This window comes from Rhamphochromis longiceps, linkage group LG18, assembly GCF_057381845.1.
Source record: "Rhamphochromis longiceps isolate RC_006_pf linkage group LG18, R_longiceps_female_GT1.1, whole genome shotgun sequence".
In the NCBI taxonomy this organism is placed as follows: Eukaryota; Metazoa; Chordata; class Actinopteri; order Cichliformes; family Cichlidae; genus Rhamphochromis; species Rhamphochromis longiceps.
Window position 1 is genome coordinate 26,045,610 of NC_140574.1, and position 20,841 is coordinate 26,066,450.

General features: G+C 39.6%; 2 protein-coding genes across 2 annotated transcripts; one reads left to right on the forward strand and one right to left on the reverse strand.

Moving 5' to 3' along the window:
- Positions 1–1,098: 1,098 nt before the first annotated feature.
- cdc73 (cell division cycle 73, Paf1/RNA polymerase II complex component, homolog (S. cerevisiae)) lies at positions 1,099–20,031 on the reverse strand. Its single transcript, XM_085390325.1, has 17 exons — positions 19,861–20,031; positions 19,086–19,191; positions 18,843–18,912; positions 18,638–18,700; positions 18,315–18,367; positions 17,766–17,854; positions 17,459–17,672; positions 15,815–15,913; positions 15,307–15,385; positions 14,501–14,565; positions 7,524–7,581; positions 5,831–5,866; positions 5,646–5,733; positions 5,123–5,284; positions 3,850–3,950; positions 2,324–2,465; positions 1,099–2,175 (listed from the first exon to the last, which is right to left on the reverse strand). The coding sequence occupies exons 1-17, from the start codon at positions 19,989–19,991 to the stop codon at positions 2,139–2,141; spliced, it is 1,593 nt and encodes a 530-aa protein (XP_085246451.1). The 5' UTR covers positions 19,992–20,031; the 3' UTR covers positions 1,099–2,138.
- Positions 9,507–13,948, forward strand: LOC146648460 (beta-1,3-galactosyltransferase 2-like). Its single transcript, XM_085390326.1, has 2 exons — positions 9,507–10,314; positions 10,996–13,948. The coding sequence occupies exon 2, from the start codon at positions 11,108–11,110 to the stop codon at positions 12,380–12,382; it is 1,275 nt and encodes a 424-aa protein (XP_085246452.1). The 5' UTR covers positions 9,507–10,314; positions 10,996–11,107; the 3' UTR covers positions 12,383–13,948.
- Positions 20,032–20,841: the final 810 nt, after the last annotated feature.

Here is a 20,841-nt window from a genome sequence, read left to right on the forward strand (position 1 = left end):
AGGACTTACATGTAAGCTTTAAATTTCCAACACCACTGATCAGTCCTTATCTTTAAATATAAACATTTCTTCTTTCTTTCCTGTCTTTGTCATCTTTCTCCATCTCTGAGTGAAGTTCGCGCCCTTTCTTTTCTCTCCCCGTGAAAACAGCAGCTGGACCTTTAGCTTGCAACACTGTGCTACAAACTGCACACAAACTGTTCGTGTGTTTGCTGATGTTTATTGATCTGATAGAAACATTGCATTTGAAATTACCTGCCACAGCATCTTGCATATTCCCCTATGTGAAGTCTGAAAGGCCGAGGGCCGTGGGAACGAAAGTGCTTTACTGTCAGGGGACCACGATTAACAGGCAGAGCCTAAAGAGGCGACAACTCAGGTCACAAAAAAATAAATCAATGAACCTGTGTTTGTCCCACCTGAGATGGGGTTTTGAGTTCATTTATGGAGGAGTTTGAGTGGGTTTAACAGGATTTTTGTTAATTACGTGTTTATTTTTATGTTAAAATGTTAATGTAAAATAAAATGAAACCAGCACTTATGTCACTGTTTTCTCATGTGCTGCTGTGTTTCTGCCCACCTGGTGGAGTCCAATACCGACTCTTCCTTTGAGCTCTTTGTTTAAGCACTGTCAGAAATGTTGGGCTCTTCACATGTTAATAAAGCTCCTCTGTCGGCTCCTTGGTCCTGGAAGGCATGTAGGAGAATGTGGATGAATGTGGAAATCACATCATGAATGTGCATCTGATAAATCTGCAGCAACTGTGCAAAGCTGTCATATCAACATGGTTTCCGGCACCTCACTGAATCTATACCATGAAGAATTAAGGCAGATCTGCAGGCAAAAGGGGGTCAAACCTTGAAGTACTAAGGTGTTCCTAATAAAGCGTCTGGAGATTATATACGATGGAACATGAGCAAGCATGCACTCTATCCAGTTTAAACATCCTCCAGTCCCAATGAGGTTATTCCTAATCCTTAGGAAGCCAATCACGGCCGTCACAGATCACTTGTTCTGATACTCGTGGATTTGTTTTAGTTCGTATTTTGATTATGAAGTCATCAAACCACGAGCAGATTATTAACTGCAACAGTAAAATGTGTTAGAATTGTTTATAGTAGCTACATTTCACAAGACATTATGTAACAGTGCTGGAGCCACACAGTAAAACTGGAGAGATATTTTAGGGCTCCGCTGCATCTGTGTTCAGCCTCATTAACCACACAATGTATTTCAGGTGACATGGACAAATGAAACTAACATTAAACTACTGAGATAGAAGAATAATCAAATAAGCACTACCTACGTTCAGCAGACTGCACACAAGCACTTGTTTCTCAGAGGCTTTATTGTCTATTTTCATGTGATGTTTTAAAGCAATACTCTCCATAATTTCTCTCATCTAGCACAACACCAACAAAAAAGGAGTTTAACAAGGTCATTGCATGACCAAGACGTGTGCAGAGCTGTCAAAAACTGAACTAGGCATTGACTGCTTGACTGAGATCATTTTAACTGAGTGAGAGCAGAGGAGCAATCTAACATATGAACACATTTACCTGCACTCCCCTTTCTGCGCAAGGAGTTTTGGCTCTCACAAATTTGATCACATATGTACATTCAGACCACAAACACCCAAAATTTAAAAAAAAAAAAAAAAAGAGAAGTGTAAAGAAAGTCTCTTCCTCAAACTCAGCACTTGCCTCAGTTGTACCCAGAGATTCTCACGTTTTCATCAGACTAAAACGCTCACATTTCCTGTTTACCGCTGACAAAAGGCAAGCATCTCCCTCTGAGCTCATGTTGCTTAGTATTGTGTTTTAATCATCTCCGCAGCATGTTACCTTTTATATAAAACTTATTTTGGTATTTGTCTTTAACTACCTGAAAACATTAGAAAACAATTACAACAAAAACACAAAAATCTCCTTTCTGATGTCCAAAGTAACAATTCCAGCAGACTGCATTAGGAGTCCTGGAGGAAGCCCTGGAATGATCGCTCCTCCTCTTCCTCTTAAAATGGGGATCATGTTGGAAGATGGATTGGCAGCTTGGATGAGGGAGTTGGACCAATTAGAAGGGGAAGGCTGACGAATTGATTTGTGGGATTTTCGGTGTCTGTGGCTGTGATCCTGGCTCAGAACCTGAGGTGAGATTTGTGTTTCACCATGTATCTGTTCACCAAGAAAGAAAAGGGAGTGAAGAAAAGAGTTTATTACAGAAAGTTTCGTTAACTACATATTAAAAACAAATAAAAAAGGTGCATCGAGGTGAAATTAAATTACATTAAGAAATTTAATTAAGTGCATAAAAATTAAGTACCTGTCAAGGGTCTCCCAAAAGCGCAGGAAGACGGGCCGGTCCAGATGGCGTCTGTGGCGGCTCAGCTCCAGGACGGTCACATCCCACTTTTGCACATTGGGATCAGTCGTTGCCTCATCGTATTTTAAATGAAAAGCTCGTACTGGAGGGGAAAATGCATTCATGCAACCGTAAGGATGTTTTTCAGTAATATCTCCTCAACGTCTTAGTTTATTCTACACATTCAACCCTCTGAATCCTTTTCCAACCTCATCTCTAAAATCCTGGAAGACACGGTGGCACCACAGCTCTAGTTAACAATAATTTCTACGAGCCATTTCAACGCGATTTCCGTTCTAGACAGACCACTGACATCCCTCCTGACATCACATGGCACTGTTCTCACCATCCTCATCCTCCTTGACCTCAGTGCTGCTTTGATACCACTTCCCACCCTCTTCTGTTAGAATGACGAGCCAGTGCTGGACTCCAGGACACAGCACGAGAATGGTTTACATCCTTCCTTTCTGACAGGATATAGTTCAAGGCAAGACTGTACGCTCTCTATTAGCCTCGGTCACACATGGGGTCCCTAAAGGATCAGTACTGGACCCCCTGCTATTTATAAATGATCTCTTCTCAGAAATATAGTTTCATTTTTACGTTGACAACTCCTTTGCCCGTCCTTTCCTCATTACCTGCTCGCAAGCCGTCATGAAGTTATTTTATTGAATGAAAGGACACACTATCTGATGTCTCTATAGATGGACAATACTCTCTTTGTCACCCACATCAAGTCCACCTAACATCTTCAGGCTACACACAAGTTCTAGTTCATGCCCTTGAACAGCATTCCAATAATCCATGCCTTTGGATTAATGGAATGCTATTCTCTCTGATCTCCACCCAAAACTTCTTAACTGGCTCCAAATTGTACAGAACTCTGCAGAGAGAATAATCACCCACACTTATCATATTACACCTATTCTCACCCAGCTTCACCGTCTCCCCATTTCCCAGAACATCCAATACAAGATTCTGCTCCTCACTTTCAAAGCTCTCCATGACCTGGCACCCTCATCTCCTCACACCTCTGCCCGTGCTCCACGCTCTCCTCACTGCTCCTCGCTTCAGACTTTAACACTAGAGGCTTTAGCTGAGACTCATCGTTGGAACTCACTGCCTCTAACTCCGTCAACCAAACTATGACACAGCTTAAAAGCACAGCGCAAAACCTACCTGTTAGTATCAGCATATCACCTATAACCATCAACGCCTTATGTTTTACATTTCTGAATCTCAAACTTAAATCTCTCTTTAATATTGATCTACTTGTTAATTTTATTGTTGTAAGGTAACACTGAGTGCTTTGAAAGGTGTCCACAGATAAATATGTCTACAACAGGCACAGAGTTCACAATTTGCTGATTCTTTGAATGAGTGGAAAACCAAACATCACGACTCCAACCATTTTTTACTGCTATCGTTTCAACACAGTGAAACTAAATAGACTAAATAGTCTATTTAGACTTCACAATATTACTTACTTTTGGCAAAAATGTCGACAGGAGAGCCGTCGGGCAGCAGCCACGGCCAGCCTTTGAACTGCCAGGCAGGACCCTGCACAAACACAGCCACCACTCGATCCCTGAAGGAAGAAACAGGCTTGTCAAAAAAAAAAAAAAAAAAAAAAAAAAAAAAAAAAACAGGATTAAACATTTCAGGGCTCTAGACTAACTTTAAAAAGTTAGGCGTACCGGCACAAAAGTTAGGCGCACACAAATTTTATAATAATTTATATAATATAATGTGTTTTTCTGGATACACTGTGCTTTTTCAGCATTCAAAGATTGATGACACCGTGTCAGAGCACTGGCTATGAATTTCAGAAGGATCAGGCCTCATCAGAGAGGTCCCGCCCCTTACTATCTCTCATTGGTTTAGTCCACGATAGGGGCATAATATGTGTCTGTTGTTGGAAGGTTGCAGATTTTTTTTTTTTTTTTGCTAACCGAACATTTGGTCGCACAGGTGCAACCAAATATTTTTTTTTTAGTCGCACCACTGAAAAATATGGTCGCATTTGCGACCAAATTGGTCACACTCTAGAGCCCTGCATTTAAAGAAGGTGCAATAAGCTGTAAACACATTCACTGAACACTGCAGCAGAGGGCAAGGATCTCAGGTATCATTAATATGACAATATGTGTTTTCCTGATGTTGGATTTACAACCAAGGATGCCCGATGCTGAAATTCTTGATCGGCTGTAGGTCAAATGGAGTGGTTCGGAAAACTGGTGGACTGATCCTCGGCTCCACATGTCCTTGGGCAGGTTACTGAAAAGTTGCATCCAATGCAGCAACTAGAGTATGATTGTGTGCAGCTTGCAGTAGGAAGCACTGAGTACTCAACTTAAGTAGAAAGGTGCTACACAAGTACCAGTAATGTGCTATATATGCCAATACCAGTGGGTGTTATACATGGGCTTAAGACTTGCTCCAGCAGAAGTGAGGAAGAGGAAACACACACCTCTCCCCCCCATTTCCCTCTGAAATTATTCAACAATCGGCCAGTACTGTGTACCCATTATATGATAACTCAGACTCTGAAACATAATCATCTTGTGGTTTCAACACAGGCTGCATGCATAATAATGAGTCATATTTGCTAAACACTCAAATATCCCCGTTAACAGCTGAGTCATCTGATGAATGGTCATTTCATGATAAAGGTACAGAGGGGAGTACAGGCTTGTTGTTTCCATAGTGTTCCTGTATGGTGTAAAATGCTAATATAACTGAGAAAATACATATACTGACCAATCCTGGGGAGCCAGTTTGAGCGGCTGATCGATGACGCGGTACGGCACGGTGACACTCAGTGTTGTGCCACCAGGCTGGATCTGGTCTTTGCGCCTCTGTAGCAGAACCTCATTGTCCCGCGGGATGCCCTGCTTCTTCTTCTCTTCTGATGTGATAAACCTGGTACAGGCCAGAGTCTGGAAGTCATTTCACTGCTGCTCCTTAGGGTACAATTTTTACCTTTCTTGCCAGCACTGCCCATTTTGCAGAGGTGCCAACATTAAATCCAGTCATTAAACCTCCAAACAGTTGTTGCTCTATGGCAACGACCACAGACAGTCACCGCTGGCACGCCAAGCTCTTTTTCAATCTCTGCCCTAAACTTAGTGTTGAGCAACTTGACAAAAAAAAAATCCACTACTGCGTGTCTGAAGAACATCAACCACCAAATAACATCAATGCATGGAAGACAGTGCAATTGATTCATTGCACTGTCTTCCACTTTAGAGAAAGAAGAAGGGCACTAATGATTTGTACTTACTTCAGATCCTGCAGGAGATCCTTAGCATTGAGCATTGTGATGAGGGAGGTGGTGGCAGCAGGGATGATGATGATTGGTGTTCGGGATCCTGTGGAGAAAGCCACATTAAAAATGGTTTAAAACTACAGCTCAGTTGGTCAGTACTACTAAAAAACAGTGATTAACTCTGATCAAATGTGATGTACCTTTCTTCTGGTTTGGTGGAGGTCTGGCTTGTGAAACTAGAGAGAAAACAGTTAAAAGAATATATTTTTAAATAAATACAAACATGTGGATATTGAGTCCAAAGACAAGAACAACAATCCTCAGTAAAACTGCTTCCTATGCGTCAAGTATTTGTTAAGTCACTTCCTTGACAAGAAATTTTCTTCATAAGCTCTAACAATAGTAAGACTTACAATATCCAACGACTGAACGAACATCACTAAACCTGAACACAGAAAGGCTTTTTTTTTTTTTTTTTTGGAATTTATCCTTAAAAACTGTTTGGAAAAGGGGAGGTACTTCCACATGATAGTTGGAAGAATCTGGTGTCTATCAGTATACCTAATGCTAACTTTAACCAATGAAATAAATGAACCCTTTAGGTCCAAAAGGGGAAAAAGAAAAAAGAAAAGAAAACGGAAACCCGACTTTGCCTCTTAAAGCTTGCATACACGGAGTGTGTCAAATGATAAAAAAAAGAAAAAAAGTGTTAGACTAAAAATACATGTAGCCGATTCTCCAAGTTCCCCATTTCATCAAACTGTGGTTCAGTTTCATGATGTTGTGGATTTGCAAGAACTCTGCAATGTGTTAAAGTAATAAATATCTACCAACCGGCTGAAGCAGCTGGAGATAAAACTGAAAGCAACACAAATGCATAAATCCCATGTGAAATACCACCATGGAGTGAGCAACTGGAGAACCGTTAGATAGTTTATAAAAGTAGTGGCAAAAATTAAAGAAAGACCACTAAATATATTTAAACGTTTAGTCTTTTGCTAATTGGAGTATAATTAAATAAAGCAGAAAAGACAGTTTTTGTCAGACTTGCAGTCACACTCAAAGACAAAGTTTTAGCTTAAAACCTCTGCTGCAGGTCAAATGGGTCAAACTGGTTCTACTTTTTATTTCTTCCACACATGCAATGGGAAGTTGCTAAGCGTTTTCTACAAACGCTTAGCAACTTCCCATTGCATGTGTGGAAGAAATAAAAAGTAGAACCAGTTTGACCCATTGTAGAAGAGTCAAACAAACATGTGATTCTTCTCTACAGACAAAAGGTTATTTTAGCGATGCAGCTTCATTCAGAAATCATGTGAATATTCTTTTCTTTTTTTATTAGTACAGTCATGTGTCTAAATGCCACGCCTGGAAACAGTCGACGTTGTGAATAAAAGAAATACCGTTATTATTACACAACGCTCTGATACAGTCCCTTTAGAAATTGCTGGTAAGAGACCCGAGTGACTGATATATGAAAAGAGCTGATCAACACATACTAACAGGCAGTGTTGGGAGCACTGAAAACTGAAAACAGTCATGATGTGACTACGTCAGGATTTGGGAGGAGGACAAAAAAATGACAGAATCAATTTAACCCTTGAGAAATGAATGAAAAAGGAACTAGCCCAGGCTCAGCTGGAGCATGTACAGACTATAGGGTGTTTTTAGCGGTTTTCCCTTGCTATATGAAAAATAAGGCACAGAAAAGAATATTGTAGTAGTACAGAGTGCAAGTCTGTCTTTGTTAAAAACATCACTCCAGTACAAACTCTCAAACAGAAACAGTCCTTACACTCTGTGGCACGATGGGCAAAAACTAAAAAAAGGTTTTTACTCTGTATTTATTCTTTATGCATGATTAAACATGAACATTTAGAATTCAACACTAACCTGGACGAGGTACAGGCTGCAGTGCAGGGGTCTGGGCCTTTCGAGCAGATGCTCCTTCCTAGAAAACAAGCAACACCTCAAGATTAAAAATACAAGGTTATATACAGTCCCATCATACAGTGTCTTCAGAAACTTCTGATGTTAACAAGAAATATAAAAATTGTGCAGCTTCGATTGTTGTGCCCAACAGGCCACTTGAAATAAATTGTTCAAGGTGTTTCATCAGTGAAATAACTGAACAGTGTTGAATATTTAGGCTTAGATAGCCACCTAGCAGGAGCAGCTGCTCTTGAAGCAGCTGGTAGTCATCCTTATCGTGATCTGTTATTTGTTTTCTAAAGTTTTCAGCATTTTAACACAACTACAATCAACCAACAGTTAAATATTAGTGGGCATCAAGTATCAAATATACTCCAACTCCTCTGATCTGCAAGGTAACATCTAACTGAAGCTCTACAACAAAGTGTGCCATTTACAGATAAATTGCATGTCTGGAGCTCATCTGCTTGAACTGAATGTGGGTTAATGTTAACTAGAAGGCCCCATCTGAGTGCGAGTGCAAGTTCCTTAAACCTCTCAAATGCTAATTACACTGCTGTAGTTTTTCTTAGCACTAGTATTTGTTTGTTCACAAGTTACCCTTGTGAAAGAGAGCTAAACTTGTCAGGGCTAACCTACAAAACAAGACAGATAGCTGCTTTACTGACCTCACAAGGGAAATGTGGGTGTTAGAACAGAAACATAAAAAGTAAAAATAGTAGAGACCGCATTAAACAAAGAAATACACGATAAAAGCCTTATGCAGGAATTTATAGAGTTATAGCAGTGATTAAAAACAAAAAAGTAAAAATGTAGTTAAAAACAGTAATAGTAAGACTGACATTGCCTGAGAGAAAAGTGAAAATTGCATTAATTAATATGTGCATTACATAAAAAAGCAAATTTAAAAAACAAAAAACAAAAAAACAGCTGAATGAAGGTTTAATACAAAGTACATTTGGGATTTTATGCCTGACAGGTGTGTTCACCTGTCACAGCATGAAGAGTTTTAAACACAGCTTTATAGAGAACAGTAGGAATGATTTCCTCAAGGGTTCTTTGTGGCAGTGAGGTTGAATCAGTCTGAGGGAGAAGGAGCTCTGCTGCTTCAGAAATGTGGAGCGGAGCAGGTGTGATGGGTGATAACTGTACATTAAAGCATAGCTTACAATAAATCGATCTATTCTGTAATTCAATCTGCACCACCACTGTACTAAGCTATGGCAAAGGCCTATATGTTTAGATGAAACCAGAAAAAAGAAACATAAAAGTCTGCAAAAGTTAGTGGAGTCAAACTTTCTCACAGGATGAGAAAACTGTGATTATGTTGTAAAATTCAGAAATGGGATTTCTACTGCTGGAACAGTCATAAAAACATAACGGTCACTTACAATTTTAGTTCACGCTTCAGCAACAGTACTTATGCCGGCATTTTCAGTCATCTCTGTGCCTTTGTGCTGCTAAGAATCACAGTTGTGGTTTGTCACCTGAAAAGTCACCGTTTTTTTATTTTTCTGTCATTACCAGACACAAATAAAATATATGTATTGTAACATGGGCAAAGATGCGAAATATTAGATTTAGTGAGCTTAGTGTAAAGATAATTTTAATTAACTATATGCAAGACGTTTGTGTGAGATGACAGCTGGGGGTGACAGACTGCTGGGGTCTGGGTGGTAATGTCCACTGTTTTTCAGTCAACAACATGTAAGCTGATGTTTGCCACTTTTAAATCAGCAACCCTCTAAGATTTGTGGAAGTGTGTACACAATGGCCTCTCTTCCCTTTTCTCACAGCATGCCAATTGAGACAATGGTTTATTCCTCATTCTGCAAAGTGGGTGTGAATACAAATAGGTCAGTAGCCCAACCCCCTCCCCTTTAACAGAGCAGGCAGCAACAGCAGCAAAGACGGCGTGACGTGGTGAGAGAGCGTAATGCCACCGAGCCTAGAGCTGCCTTTCAGAGCGAGCTCACAACTCACAGCTCTTCCTTCCGTTCATCTTCCTCCTCCCCCGTTGCTTTCATCCCTCTAGCTAGAAGGAGCAGTGCGTGAGAGGCAGCTGAATAGGGAGGGGGGATAAGCATAAAAACCGAAATCTGAACGATCTGAGAAACACAGTGGACAGCGGGCATGTGAATCAAAGAGGAAGAACAAGAGGAAACGAGGATAAGCACAGAAAGGGGGAGCAAAGCTGAACGGAGACATGTAGGCTTATTTATCATTCAGATGTGAATCCCATCTCTGCGTGCCTGCTTTGATATACACAACATGACAGCGGGGACAGTAAAAGGACCCAGGGCTGCAGCTTACTGTCAACTACCGTGTCTCCTCTCTCTTCGGCCATGAGCAAAAGAAGCAGCACACCACAGCTAAAATCAAGCCTCTAGGGACAATGCGCCAAGGCAGATTGAGAGACTGCAACACCGGAGCGCTCAAACATGCTCTTGCCAGGCATGCACGCATGAACTAGCAGCACATTTGTGCACGCATGAGGCAAAAAGCTAGGATTACCTGGAAAAATTAATTTCCCTGGACTGACTACAGAAACCTTACCAGCCAAAGAAGAGGACAATTTGACATATGCTGCAGGAAAAAAAAAAAAAAAAAGTGAGGACATGGGGCTGTGTGCATTTATGATGTGGCCAAAAGCACCGCAGGAACAGAGACCGAGAGGCCAGTCGGAATGTGTGAAGACTAATTTATCCAGCAGCGATGAATACCACAGAGACAAGTTTTTAGACTAAAAAAGGTGAGTTTATGTTGTGAAGAATTGAAAATACAGACGAACATCGACATAAAAACAGTCATAACAGATGACTGATATAATTCACTCCTCTGGTTGTGGTTTAACTTACAGGATGTAAAGGGTGTGTCTTTCTAAAGGGAGAAAAACTTATTTCTACTGAAGCATGCAACAGTGGAGAGAATTTAAACTCTCTCAAAGTCCTCTCTGTTATGTTAGGCTCCTTTGTTTTGTAATTTTCTTAAAAAAAAAGAAAGAAAACTCATCTGCAAAAACTACACCGTCTGTTGACATTCTACAATTAGCCACAACTAGCATTCTAGCATTATTACATGAAAACTAAAACCAAACGAGTGTGGTAGAGGAAGACGTCAAAGCAGGTAATTTGTAGATTTTAATGTCGATATAAAAGCCTACGAACTATATTTAGACTATAGAAATGTACCCTCATTACATTAATATGATATCAAATATGTTTAAAAACAACAGGATGGGCCAATCAAGTTGTGTATTTCTCCAAATCAAGAAATGAAAACGTGCTCACCAGATTGCTGCAAAGTTTTCTTAACTTGGCTGGTATTTACAAGCTTATTTACTGTAAACTGCAGCCTTATCAGAATGAAAACTGTGAGTATAATTTCGTTTTTCACAATGAAAATGTATACTCTTCTTTCCACTGTCTCCTAGGCCATCACTGGGTATCAACAAAGTGATTTATATTACTCATCAACAGGAGCTGAAACCCTGCTGACAACTGGATTGAAGCGTAACAACTGTCAAGACTAGAAGTGTCGACACCATGCAGTGGAAACGACGCCACTGCTGTAAACACACAGCTAAACTTCTGTATCTGCTCTCTCTGCTGGGTGTGCTGTTCTTTCTAGTCCACCAGGTGTGGCTGCCGAGGCTCACTGGTATGCCATGGTGGAGAGGGCATCCTCTGGTGTATGGAGGTGGAGCAGCTCACACCACCAAAGCCAAATGGAACACAAGCACCCGCCATTCACAGTGGAGGTTCGTCATCATTCCTCAACAGACTTTCAAGGCTGACGCCAACATCAGCTCCCGTGAAAATCAGGGAGTTTACCCAACTCAACCAGACCCAAATTTTCAGAACGTTCTGGCAGCAAACACAAGCCAAAGAGACGACGCAGACCTCAGCGCCGTGATAACCCACGGACCGTACCCTTACATCATTAACGAGCCTGATAAATGTGCAGACAACACAGCTGCGCCATTTCTGGTGTTGCTGATTGCCACTGAAGCTCGGCAGGTGGAGGCGAGGAATGCTATACGGCAGACGTGGGGGAACGAGAGTGTTGCTCCAGCTCTGGGATTTATCCGGCTCTTTCTGCTGGGGAAAAAAGATGGAGAACTGGGACTTCTACAACAAAGGATGCTAGAAGCAGAGAGCCGGAGGCATCATGATATCATTCAGCAGGACTTCCTGGATTCTTACAAAAACCTCACCATAAAGACACTGATGGGACTAAACTGGGTTGCAATGCACTGTCCGCACACCAGCTACGTCATGAAGACAGACAGCGACATGTTCGTCAACACAGAGTACCTCATTTTTAAACTGCTCAGGCCTGAACTGGAGCCCAGGAGGAACTACTTCACAGGAAACAACATGAGAGGCTACGCACCCAACCGAAATAAAAACAGCAAGTGGTACATGCCCCCGGAGCTGTACCCAGGTGACAAGTATCCCACCTTTTGCTCTGGGACTGGTTACGTCTTTTCTGGGGATCTCGCAAGGAAAATCTATCAAGTGTCTTTACGTATCCGCCATCTGCATCTGGAGGACGTGTTTGTGGGAATATGTCTGGCCAGCCTCGGAATCGAACCCACGCCACCACCAAATGAGTTCTTATTCAACCACTGGCGAGTATCTTACTCCAGCTGCAAGTACAGCCATCTGATAACATCACATGGGTTTCATCCCAATGAGCTCCTGAAATACTGGCATCACCTTCAGAGCAACAAGCGAAACGCCTGCATCAACGCATTTAAAGAGAGAGCAGGCAGGACACACTTACACAGAGTGACTGGAGAGAAATCAGCTGAGTGAAAGGACACTGTTACACTCACATGCTCACTGTTAAAAATAAAATAAATAAATAAATAAAAACAAAATAAAAAGAGATTTATATCTCAGCACATCCTCTTTTTTGAACTTCATATCAAGGGACTTTACTTATAATCCAAACCCACTTTATCCACAACACAAAATGTGCATAAATGTTGGAAATGTAAAAATCAAATCAAGTGCTCTAGCCAACTTTGTACAAAAGAGATAAGAACTATTTCTACGTCTGAGTCAAACTACTGGAGTTTTATTTTATGAAAGAACACGCTGTGCTTCACTGTACAGAAATAAAGTACTTTTTTGTAATAATCAGAGCTACTGTATGACTTTTAGATTTCTGAAGCAGACAGTGCAAGTAAACATCTCCACATATTAAACTAGGGCTGAACGATATATCGCATTTGCGATAATATCGCGACATGATCAAGTGCAATTTTCTAACCGCAAAGGCTGCGATTATACTGCGATTATAAGGCTGTCCAAATTACTACCATATCCCAGAATTCATAGCGCGGCCCAGCCAAACTCCAGTTTCCAGCAATGGCGGCCGCTACTAAGTTTTAAAATTACTCATACTAATCTTTCTGGGTCACAAAATAAACTTTTAACATATTTTCAGGCGAGAAAGTAGTTGTGTAAACATCAAATATCTGCTCGGTTTATCAAGATATCGCATATTTGCAAAAGTGCTTCGACGTTTTCAGAGGCGTCTGCTACCCACCAGCTCGACAGCTAGCCGGGAGCTCGAGGGTTACTGATGCGGCCGAGAACGGCACAACTCCCGGCACATCATTTTCAGATCACCGCGGAGTTTCGCTGCTCGGGTTAAACGTAATATATAAGTCACTTAGACAACCTAAAAATGTTATTGTTGGGCTTTTTTCAGTGTTTTGTTTGTTCGTGAGTAAATCGGTTTGGCTGAGATTAAAGTTATTAGATTAGATAAAATAAAACTTTATTAATCCCCCGGGTGGGTTCCTCCTTGGTTTTCACACAGCTGACTAAACGTCAAACAGAAAACTTATTAAACAGAAGTATGAGACAGTCGAGAATTTACACCAGTGTCTGGTTATATTTTAGATAGCAAGAAGCAGACGGCCGAGTTTATTAAACTCCACCGAGACAGCGGTGACGCTAATCAGAAGGCTAGACCGTCCAATTTCACGCCTTTAAACTTTAAAGGCGTGTTTGTGTGTGTGTTTATACAATTGCTATTATGTTTGCACTTTATGTGTAATGTTACTGACTGCAGAGATCAGTAAGATGTGTGTATTTTTTATTTATTAGTTTTATTTATTTAATATTATTTTTTAATTGAATGACTGTCTAGTAGTTCACAGATGTCGAAAAACTGAGTGTGGTAAAGCCACTGATTTTTTTTTATGTATATTTCTGCAATCTGCACATTGTACTGACTTTCATTTTAATGTTTACACCAGGGTTCCTTGTCAGCACTTTATGCTCAGATGTTTGTAAGCTAAAAATAAACTATTGTGTATGTTCAAATATACTGTTGTGATTGAAGAAGTTAGATAAAAATGTCAGTCATCAATTCATGCATCACCTCATGTCATCATAACAGAGGTCTGTCTTCCAGGAAAGAACAGTTTAAAATTAATGTAATATAGTATTGGCCATACTATATGATGTATTGCTTGTCTTTGTTTAATAATACAGAAGACAAAGACCTTAAAAAATAATCGCATATCGCATCGCAATCGCAATATTGGGGCAAAAAAATCGCAATTAGATTATTTTCCATAATCGTTCAGCCCTATATTAAACTGTCCAAGAAGTTATTTTGAAAAATGGCTGTGACAGGTGACGTGTAAGGATGCGACATCATTACCTACACAGAGGACATGTCTCCAGTTATCTGTACTTTGTGCTGAATTTCTTTGAAACAGTAAAATCTATTTAGAAAGAACAGCAGGCATCTGTTTTTCAAATGCTGTTACATACATAAGCACATTTAAAATGTGTTATTTAACTACTTGACAGACTTTATTACTCAACTTCCTGTGGAAAACCGTGCTTGTATACATGCGTCACAGGTTGAGGTTTTGGTTAGTAGTTATTGTGCAAAAAGTTATTTCTTACCGTCACTGACTTCAGGGTCATGCCGTGATACGTGCCCATAGTATCGATCTTGAAGCCCTCCGTTTCTAGGACAACAACATGCTATGAGTTGGAGCTCACTGGCTGAACAAAGAGGGTTTTTTTCTTTATAAGTATAATGAAATCTAATACCTGCATATTATGCAACGTGTTCGCCGCTTATAAGCCCAGATGTCCCAGTTTTACACTGGGACTTGAAAGCAGCTTACATTTGTGAATCTGTGTGAAGCTAGCAGCATTAAATTTGCCTTAAAATCTCAAGTGGGCATGTGACGTGGTCTGTGAGTATCAGGTGACTGGTGCTTACGCATTTATGGTTTTGTGAAGGACATGAGAGATGATTATTTTTAGATGTGTGCGCGCACAGAAATGTTTTTGAAAGAGAACATTATCTGATTCGTGAAGCTAAACTTAATAAAGTGTGCATAAATGATCATAAATGATCAGTATTTATTCAAGTTTGGATGAACGCATTTGTAAAATTGTTTCACGTGTGGTCAGATTGCTTGATATTTGTGTGTGTGTGGATTAAAGCACGTGCGTCTGAGTTCTCAAAAGTTACACACATATCATTGTACGCGTTTGTGAATCTTTCGTTTACGCTTGTGAATCATATCGCATGCATTTGTGGCAAATTTCTCTCCATACTCTGACCACATTTGTTTACTGATGCTGGGTTTAAATGTGGAAACTGTGGATCAGTGAACTTATATTAACTCAAACAAACAAGCACTCTTTTGCAAAAGGATTGATACTAAAATGATCAGTAAAGCATTTCTAAAACGCACCTTCTTTTCCCTTGAATCGCTCCTGATCGTATCTGTTATAGGCAGCTGGGACAGGTTGCTTGTTCCTTAGGGACGGGTCCTGGAAAAGATACGAAACAATAAATACCTGTATATACAAACACACCGCTCTTCAGTTTAAACTATAGTGGATTTGCAACTAACTCAAACACCTACAGACTATTTTTGCACACATAACTTTGGACAAATTCATTATAAGATGAATATATGTCAGTTTTAACTTTGATTTATTTATGAGATGCAAACGTAACAGGACTAACAGCTAATCAAATTAAAGGTGTGTGCTTATTCAACCAACAAATCATCAACTGGTTCTTAATCGTCCTTATTACTCCTGTATTTTCAAATTGTAAAGAAATTAATTTACAAAAAAAGTGTGATTAAGATCTAAACCATGTGCAAATAAACACTTAATAAAAAAGATTAAGGTCCAATAAAAAATAAAAATAACGTAACGTAATTTGTAGGAAGTGGATATTTGTCAGTTTACCGCTTGAGTTGTGTTCTGTGCTGGTCTCTGCTCCGGAGCTCGCCCTTCTTCTCGAGCTTTCACGGACTGAAGGATGGCAAAAATGTTTTTGGAAAAGTTCTGAAAAAGGAACAAAAATAGGTTGAGCAGGAGTCGTTTCCTTTTAAAAACAAAAACGAGACTTCCCTCACAGAAGAGATTCAATTAAAACACATTTAAAATGTACAAGTTATTAACTCATTCACTGCCATTGACGTCTATAGCCGTCAATGGCAGTGAATGAGTCAATGGGTTTAACTCATTCACTGCCAATGGCTGGCAGTGAATGAGTTAATTACTGTGTGCTGTTAAGTTAACAGTCTGTCTACATCTTTAGTTTGGTTTAGAAACGATGAGCGTCATGTGTGCGTATCATGCCCACCTCAGTACGGAATTTCCCAGGTTAAGTTTGAACTGTGAGCCAAGAAAACTGAAGTCTTTGCATGTAAACAACAAAAAGAACATTCAAATAGGAGCTCAAATTTCACTAGTTATGGTCCATTCGCTGTTGCATATAAACAACGCAGCAGGTTCATTAAATATGTACAATAATTAAAATCAATATTTTGCATGATTCTGCAATTTCTCTCCTAACAAGCGATCCATCCACAGAACAGATGTTCAGGTGGAATTCCAAGTTTTGCCCTCAGTGTCTACAAAGTGAGACAGCTGCCTTACTTTGAACATTTCATTAAAGAAAAAAAAAATTTCAACGGCACAACTGGTGTGAAAGATTAGTTTAATTTAACTGTGAACTCTAAATTCTTGTTCATGAATATTTGGTTTTTGTTTAGATTTTTTATCATTTAATACTCTGGATATCATAAGAAAAATATTAAACATGTGGAATCTGAACAGGCATTCATACTTAACTGAATACTGTGCACTGTTACCTCCCTATCCCTATATCTCTCTCCAGTTAGACATAATGAGACACATTAAATAAATTAGTTTATCGAGCGACTGACAAAACAAATCTATTTAGCTTTAAAAAGGTTAAACTAAGATAAGATCAGATATCTGACAACCTTAAAACAAACAAAACAAAGATGGCTGGACTTTAAATAAGATGGTTTCGTTTTTGATAAGCCAAATTTAAACTGATAGGTGAGCACATCTTTTCAACAATCTGTAGTTATCAGTTAATTCCTAACATTTAAATTCAGCTTCTGCTGCCATCTAGTGGTTCACACTGGTCCATGTACTGGTACACATTTATGGTGCTTTCATGGCTGGGCCATTTGAATGTTTTCTCAACCCAATGCACTGTCTCTTAGGGTTCCGGAGGCTAATGTATAATTTAGACTTCTGTGGGAAATCTATGTCATAACTCACAAGGTAACTAGAAACCCCTTTTTATGTTCCAGGCCATTCAGTTATTTCTGCGTCGACCCAAGTTTTAGACAGACTTCTAGGGAGGTGCACGTCAGGTGATGGCGTAGGGTTAAAAGGGGTTTCTGGTTACATGATATGATACATCTGGCATTATAGTGTCAAGTCAATTACAATTCATTTATACAGCGCTAGTTGACAACACACTTGTCTTAAGGCTCTTGCTTCTGAAGGAAAGTTTCATTAGTTTCAAAGTTTCATCAGAAAACAGTCTGGCATAAAGTGTACACTAACCTTTCCAGTGCTCTGGAGAATGGTTGTCCTAGTCCTCCAGACCCGCTCTCTGCTAACAATATCCCTGGTGACATCCACTTCTGCATCCACAAAGCTTCTCTGCTTCAGTGTTATGTCATCATCGAGATCTGTTTTGATAGTTGAACGCTTCTTTGCCATAATCTTTGCTTTAATGGCTGCAATTTTTTCCACAGACATGGCCTCAGACAGTGATCTGGAAGACAGGGACAAACGTTTTGATAAGCTGAACTATCTGTTAGGAGGAACTGGTAATCAGAATAAGGAAAAGCTCATAACCTGATCATACCTGATCTGTTCGATCTGCACGATGCCTTCTTTATGGCCCTCCAGACGGGCAGCCAGACGCTCCTTGTCCAGACGCACACGTTCCTCATCCTTGAGATTGAAAGCAGTTTTCACATTAGCAGCAAATTGCAGGATAAAAAATGATATATCAAAAACCTTTAACTGCCCACACTGCTGAAATTTGTAAAAGTTAAAATACTCACTGTGTCACCTGCATGCATGACACAGTTACCCATTTTATATTCAGTTACACTAAACACTGAAGAATATTTAATGAGCTGCGTTTCCCACTATTTAGTTTACTAAGTTAATTCATTTAAATATTTTCCTAATGGAATTATTTTTAAAAATGAATTATTATCATCATCATGATTAGTAGTGGTAGTATTTTCAGGTGTTGGGAGTGGTCCACATTTATTACAGTAAGAATATGTAAACAAATTCAATGTTAAGTATGTCAGAATAGGAAAACTGTGATTTCTGTGTCCTGTGTGATACCACACAGAAAACAACATGAGCCACATGTGACAGCTGAAGTAACATAATTTACCTCAACTCTTGGTTTTTTGGCTTCAGAGGATGCCTCATCAGCTGCTCTTTTAACTAAAAAACAAAACAAAAAAACAAACAACAATAGCAAAGAAAGAAAAACAAACAAAAAACATTGTATCACTATGCAAAACAAATTCCTTCATCCCACCTTCCTTTATTTCACTTATGCAAAATTGTTTTTGTAAAAATAGGACAGTGTATGTTGCATCACTGGTATCAGCTCTAGCAGTTATAAGTAGTAATTATTCCTGAAATTTACATTTCAGGATTAAGTTATGAAACTAAACTCCACATCATGTTGTAAAAATGTTGTTACTTTACCTTGTGTCCGGCTTTGCAGACCTATTTCTATGGGCGCACTTCTGTCGATGCTCGTTGACGTGGCTGCAAATGGACAAAAACAACATTTGAAGCAAATTTTCAGGGAACCAAAACCTGGAAGAAATCATTACAATTTTGGAAAATGCCAAAGGCTGTACTAGATGCCACAAAACACCCCCATCCTCAGCGCCCAAGCGCTACTTACAGCTCTCGCCATTAAGATATGACAGCAAGCCCTTTCGATCAGGTCGTCTGACAACAGGGATGTTCTCTGTCTATAAACAACACACAATCATAAAAGTCAACACTCTTTAAAGTTTACAAGATGCTGCATGTATGACAAAATGTGGGCTGGAATCAGGGGTGTCTCAAACAACACGTTGGTAAGCAATGAAGGATTGATACTGACAGATTCTGGGCTGTTTCATATGAACTCCAGAGCACTTACTGCAGCTCTTCGCACATAGGATGGATGCGGCAGGTGCACATTGTTGAGCAAGAACAAGATAGAGTCCAAGGTATAGTACTCTTTGGGCTGCCCCTCTTTACCAGTACTAAAGATCAAAACAAGCACAAAACATTTTTGAAAAAGCATGCAAGTGTCCAGTTTTACAACTAACAAACTTTAAGTGAATTACTGCGTGAAGCACACTTAAAGTGGTTTGATGTGAACCGCATTAAAGCTTGAATATAAAGCCAAAGTTACTTTATCAACCACTGTCAACAATTCTCCTGCTAGCTAAAGCACTGCTAGTTGCAACTTTAATTTCTGCGTCACATGCACAAAGTTTGGTTTTTGCACGGTGAAGAAAGACGTTTATAGTCATGACTGTAGGGACTAAAAGAGAAAAACAAACACACAGGTGTTTCAACTCGACTCTCTGAATCTCTGTCTCCGTGAAACAACTCGCTCGCTAGCTAGCGTCCATGATTAATTAGCATTACACAACACTACAAGTTTGGCTGAACCCCTCGCGAGGTAAGTTTAAAAGACATACATTGGCTTTCATGGAAGCTAGTAAAATTGGCTCTATAGTCTATGGAAGAGACCTCCCTGATGCACTAACAACAATTAAAAGGGTGCTTTAACTTTTGAGGAAAGTAGCTGGGTTAGCATTTCGTAGCTAGCGAGCCTTCCGTCGTTACTAGCAGCACAAGGCACAGATGAGCATCAGCTGCAGGCCTACTGAAGCACTTTGTAGATGTTATTAGCACTGACATACCCCCAGATTATGTAGTTGGTCTTGACATTCTTCGGCCAGGAGAACTCCCCAAATATAACTTCATCTCCTTTAGCAACAATCTCCTTTTTCTGGATGTTATACTGACGAAGAACACTCAACACATCCGCCATCTTCAGTTGTATGTGTGTAGTGTGTTTGCAAGGCCCCCAGTTATCAACATCGTGCGGCCTCTCTAGATGCCTGATCTGAATGACGCTTTAACTGCAAACTTTACTTTGATCACAGTGATGTATCAGTTCAACAACTCAGGCAGTTATTGGTAAAATGAAAGCGCATTTCCAGAGCAGCAAGTTGTTTATTAGGAAGGGCTTTACATCGCCGCTACAGTAGGTACATGTTAAGCAGGACAGATACAACAGAATGGTTGTGAAACACTTGAGAACGACCAAATCTCATGTCCATCTCCTAAAACGCTGTGTCAACAGTCATGTTATAAATATTTTATATGTTGGATGTTGCTTTAAAATTAAAAATGAAAACATCAGCATGTTGGGACAAACATCCTTCACAGTTACATGGTCAGTTTATTGTTCTTTTGTTTATGAAGACGAAATGACACCGTGATAAGTAAAGCTTATTACAGTACTTTCTTACAGTAAAATGTAAATTCTGATGCAGAGAATTCAGACTGAAACACAAACTTTTTACACACACAAAAAAAAATCCCAAACATTGGCATTAGTGCGTTGTTAAAACTGAATTCAAATTTACTTTATAAAAAGTGTCACCACATTTGTTTTAAAGTATAACCTCACGAGAAGAAAACAGAAAACTCAGCTTTAAAACAATAAACTGGGCTTAGGGTCAAACAAATGTTAGAACAACTAAAATTTGTGGCTAAGCTAAAGCAAAGACTGTGTAAAAGGAATCCAAGATGTTAATACTTGAAAAACACTTTTCTGATCTAAGAAATCTGTGAAATTAACAGAATAAAAAGCAACTCCAAGTTTTACCATTGAC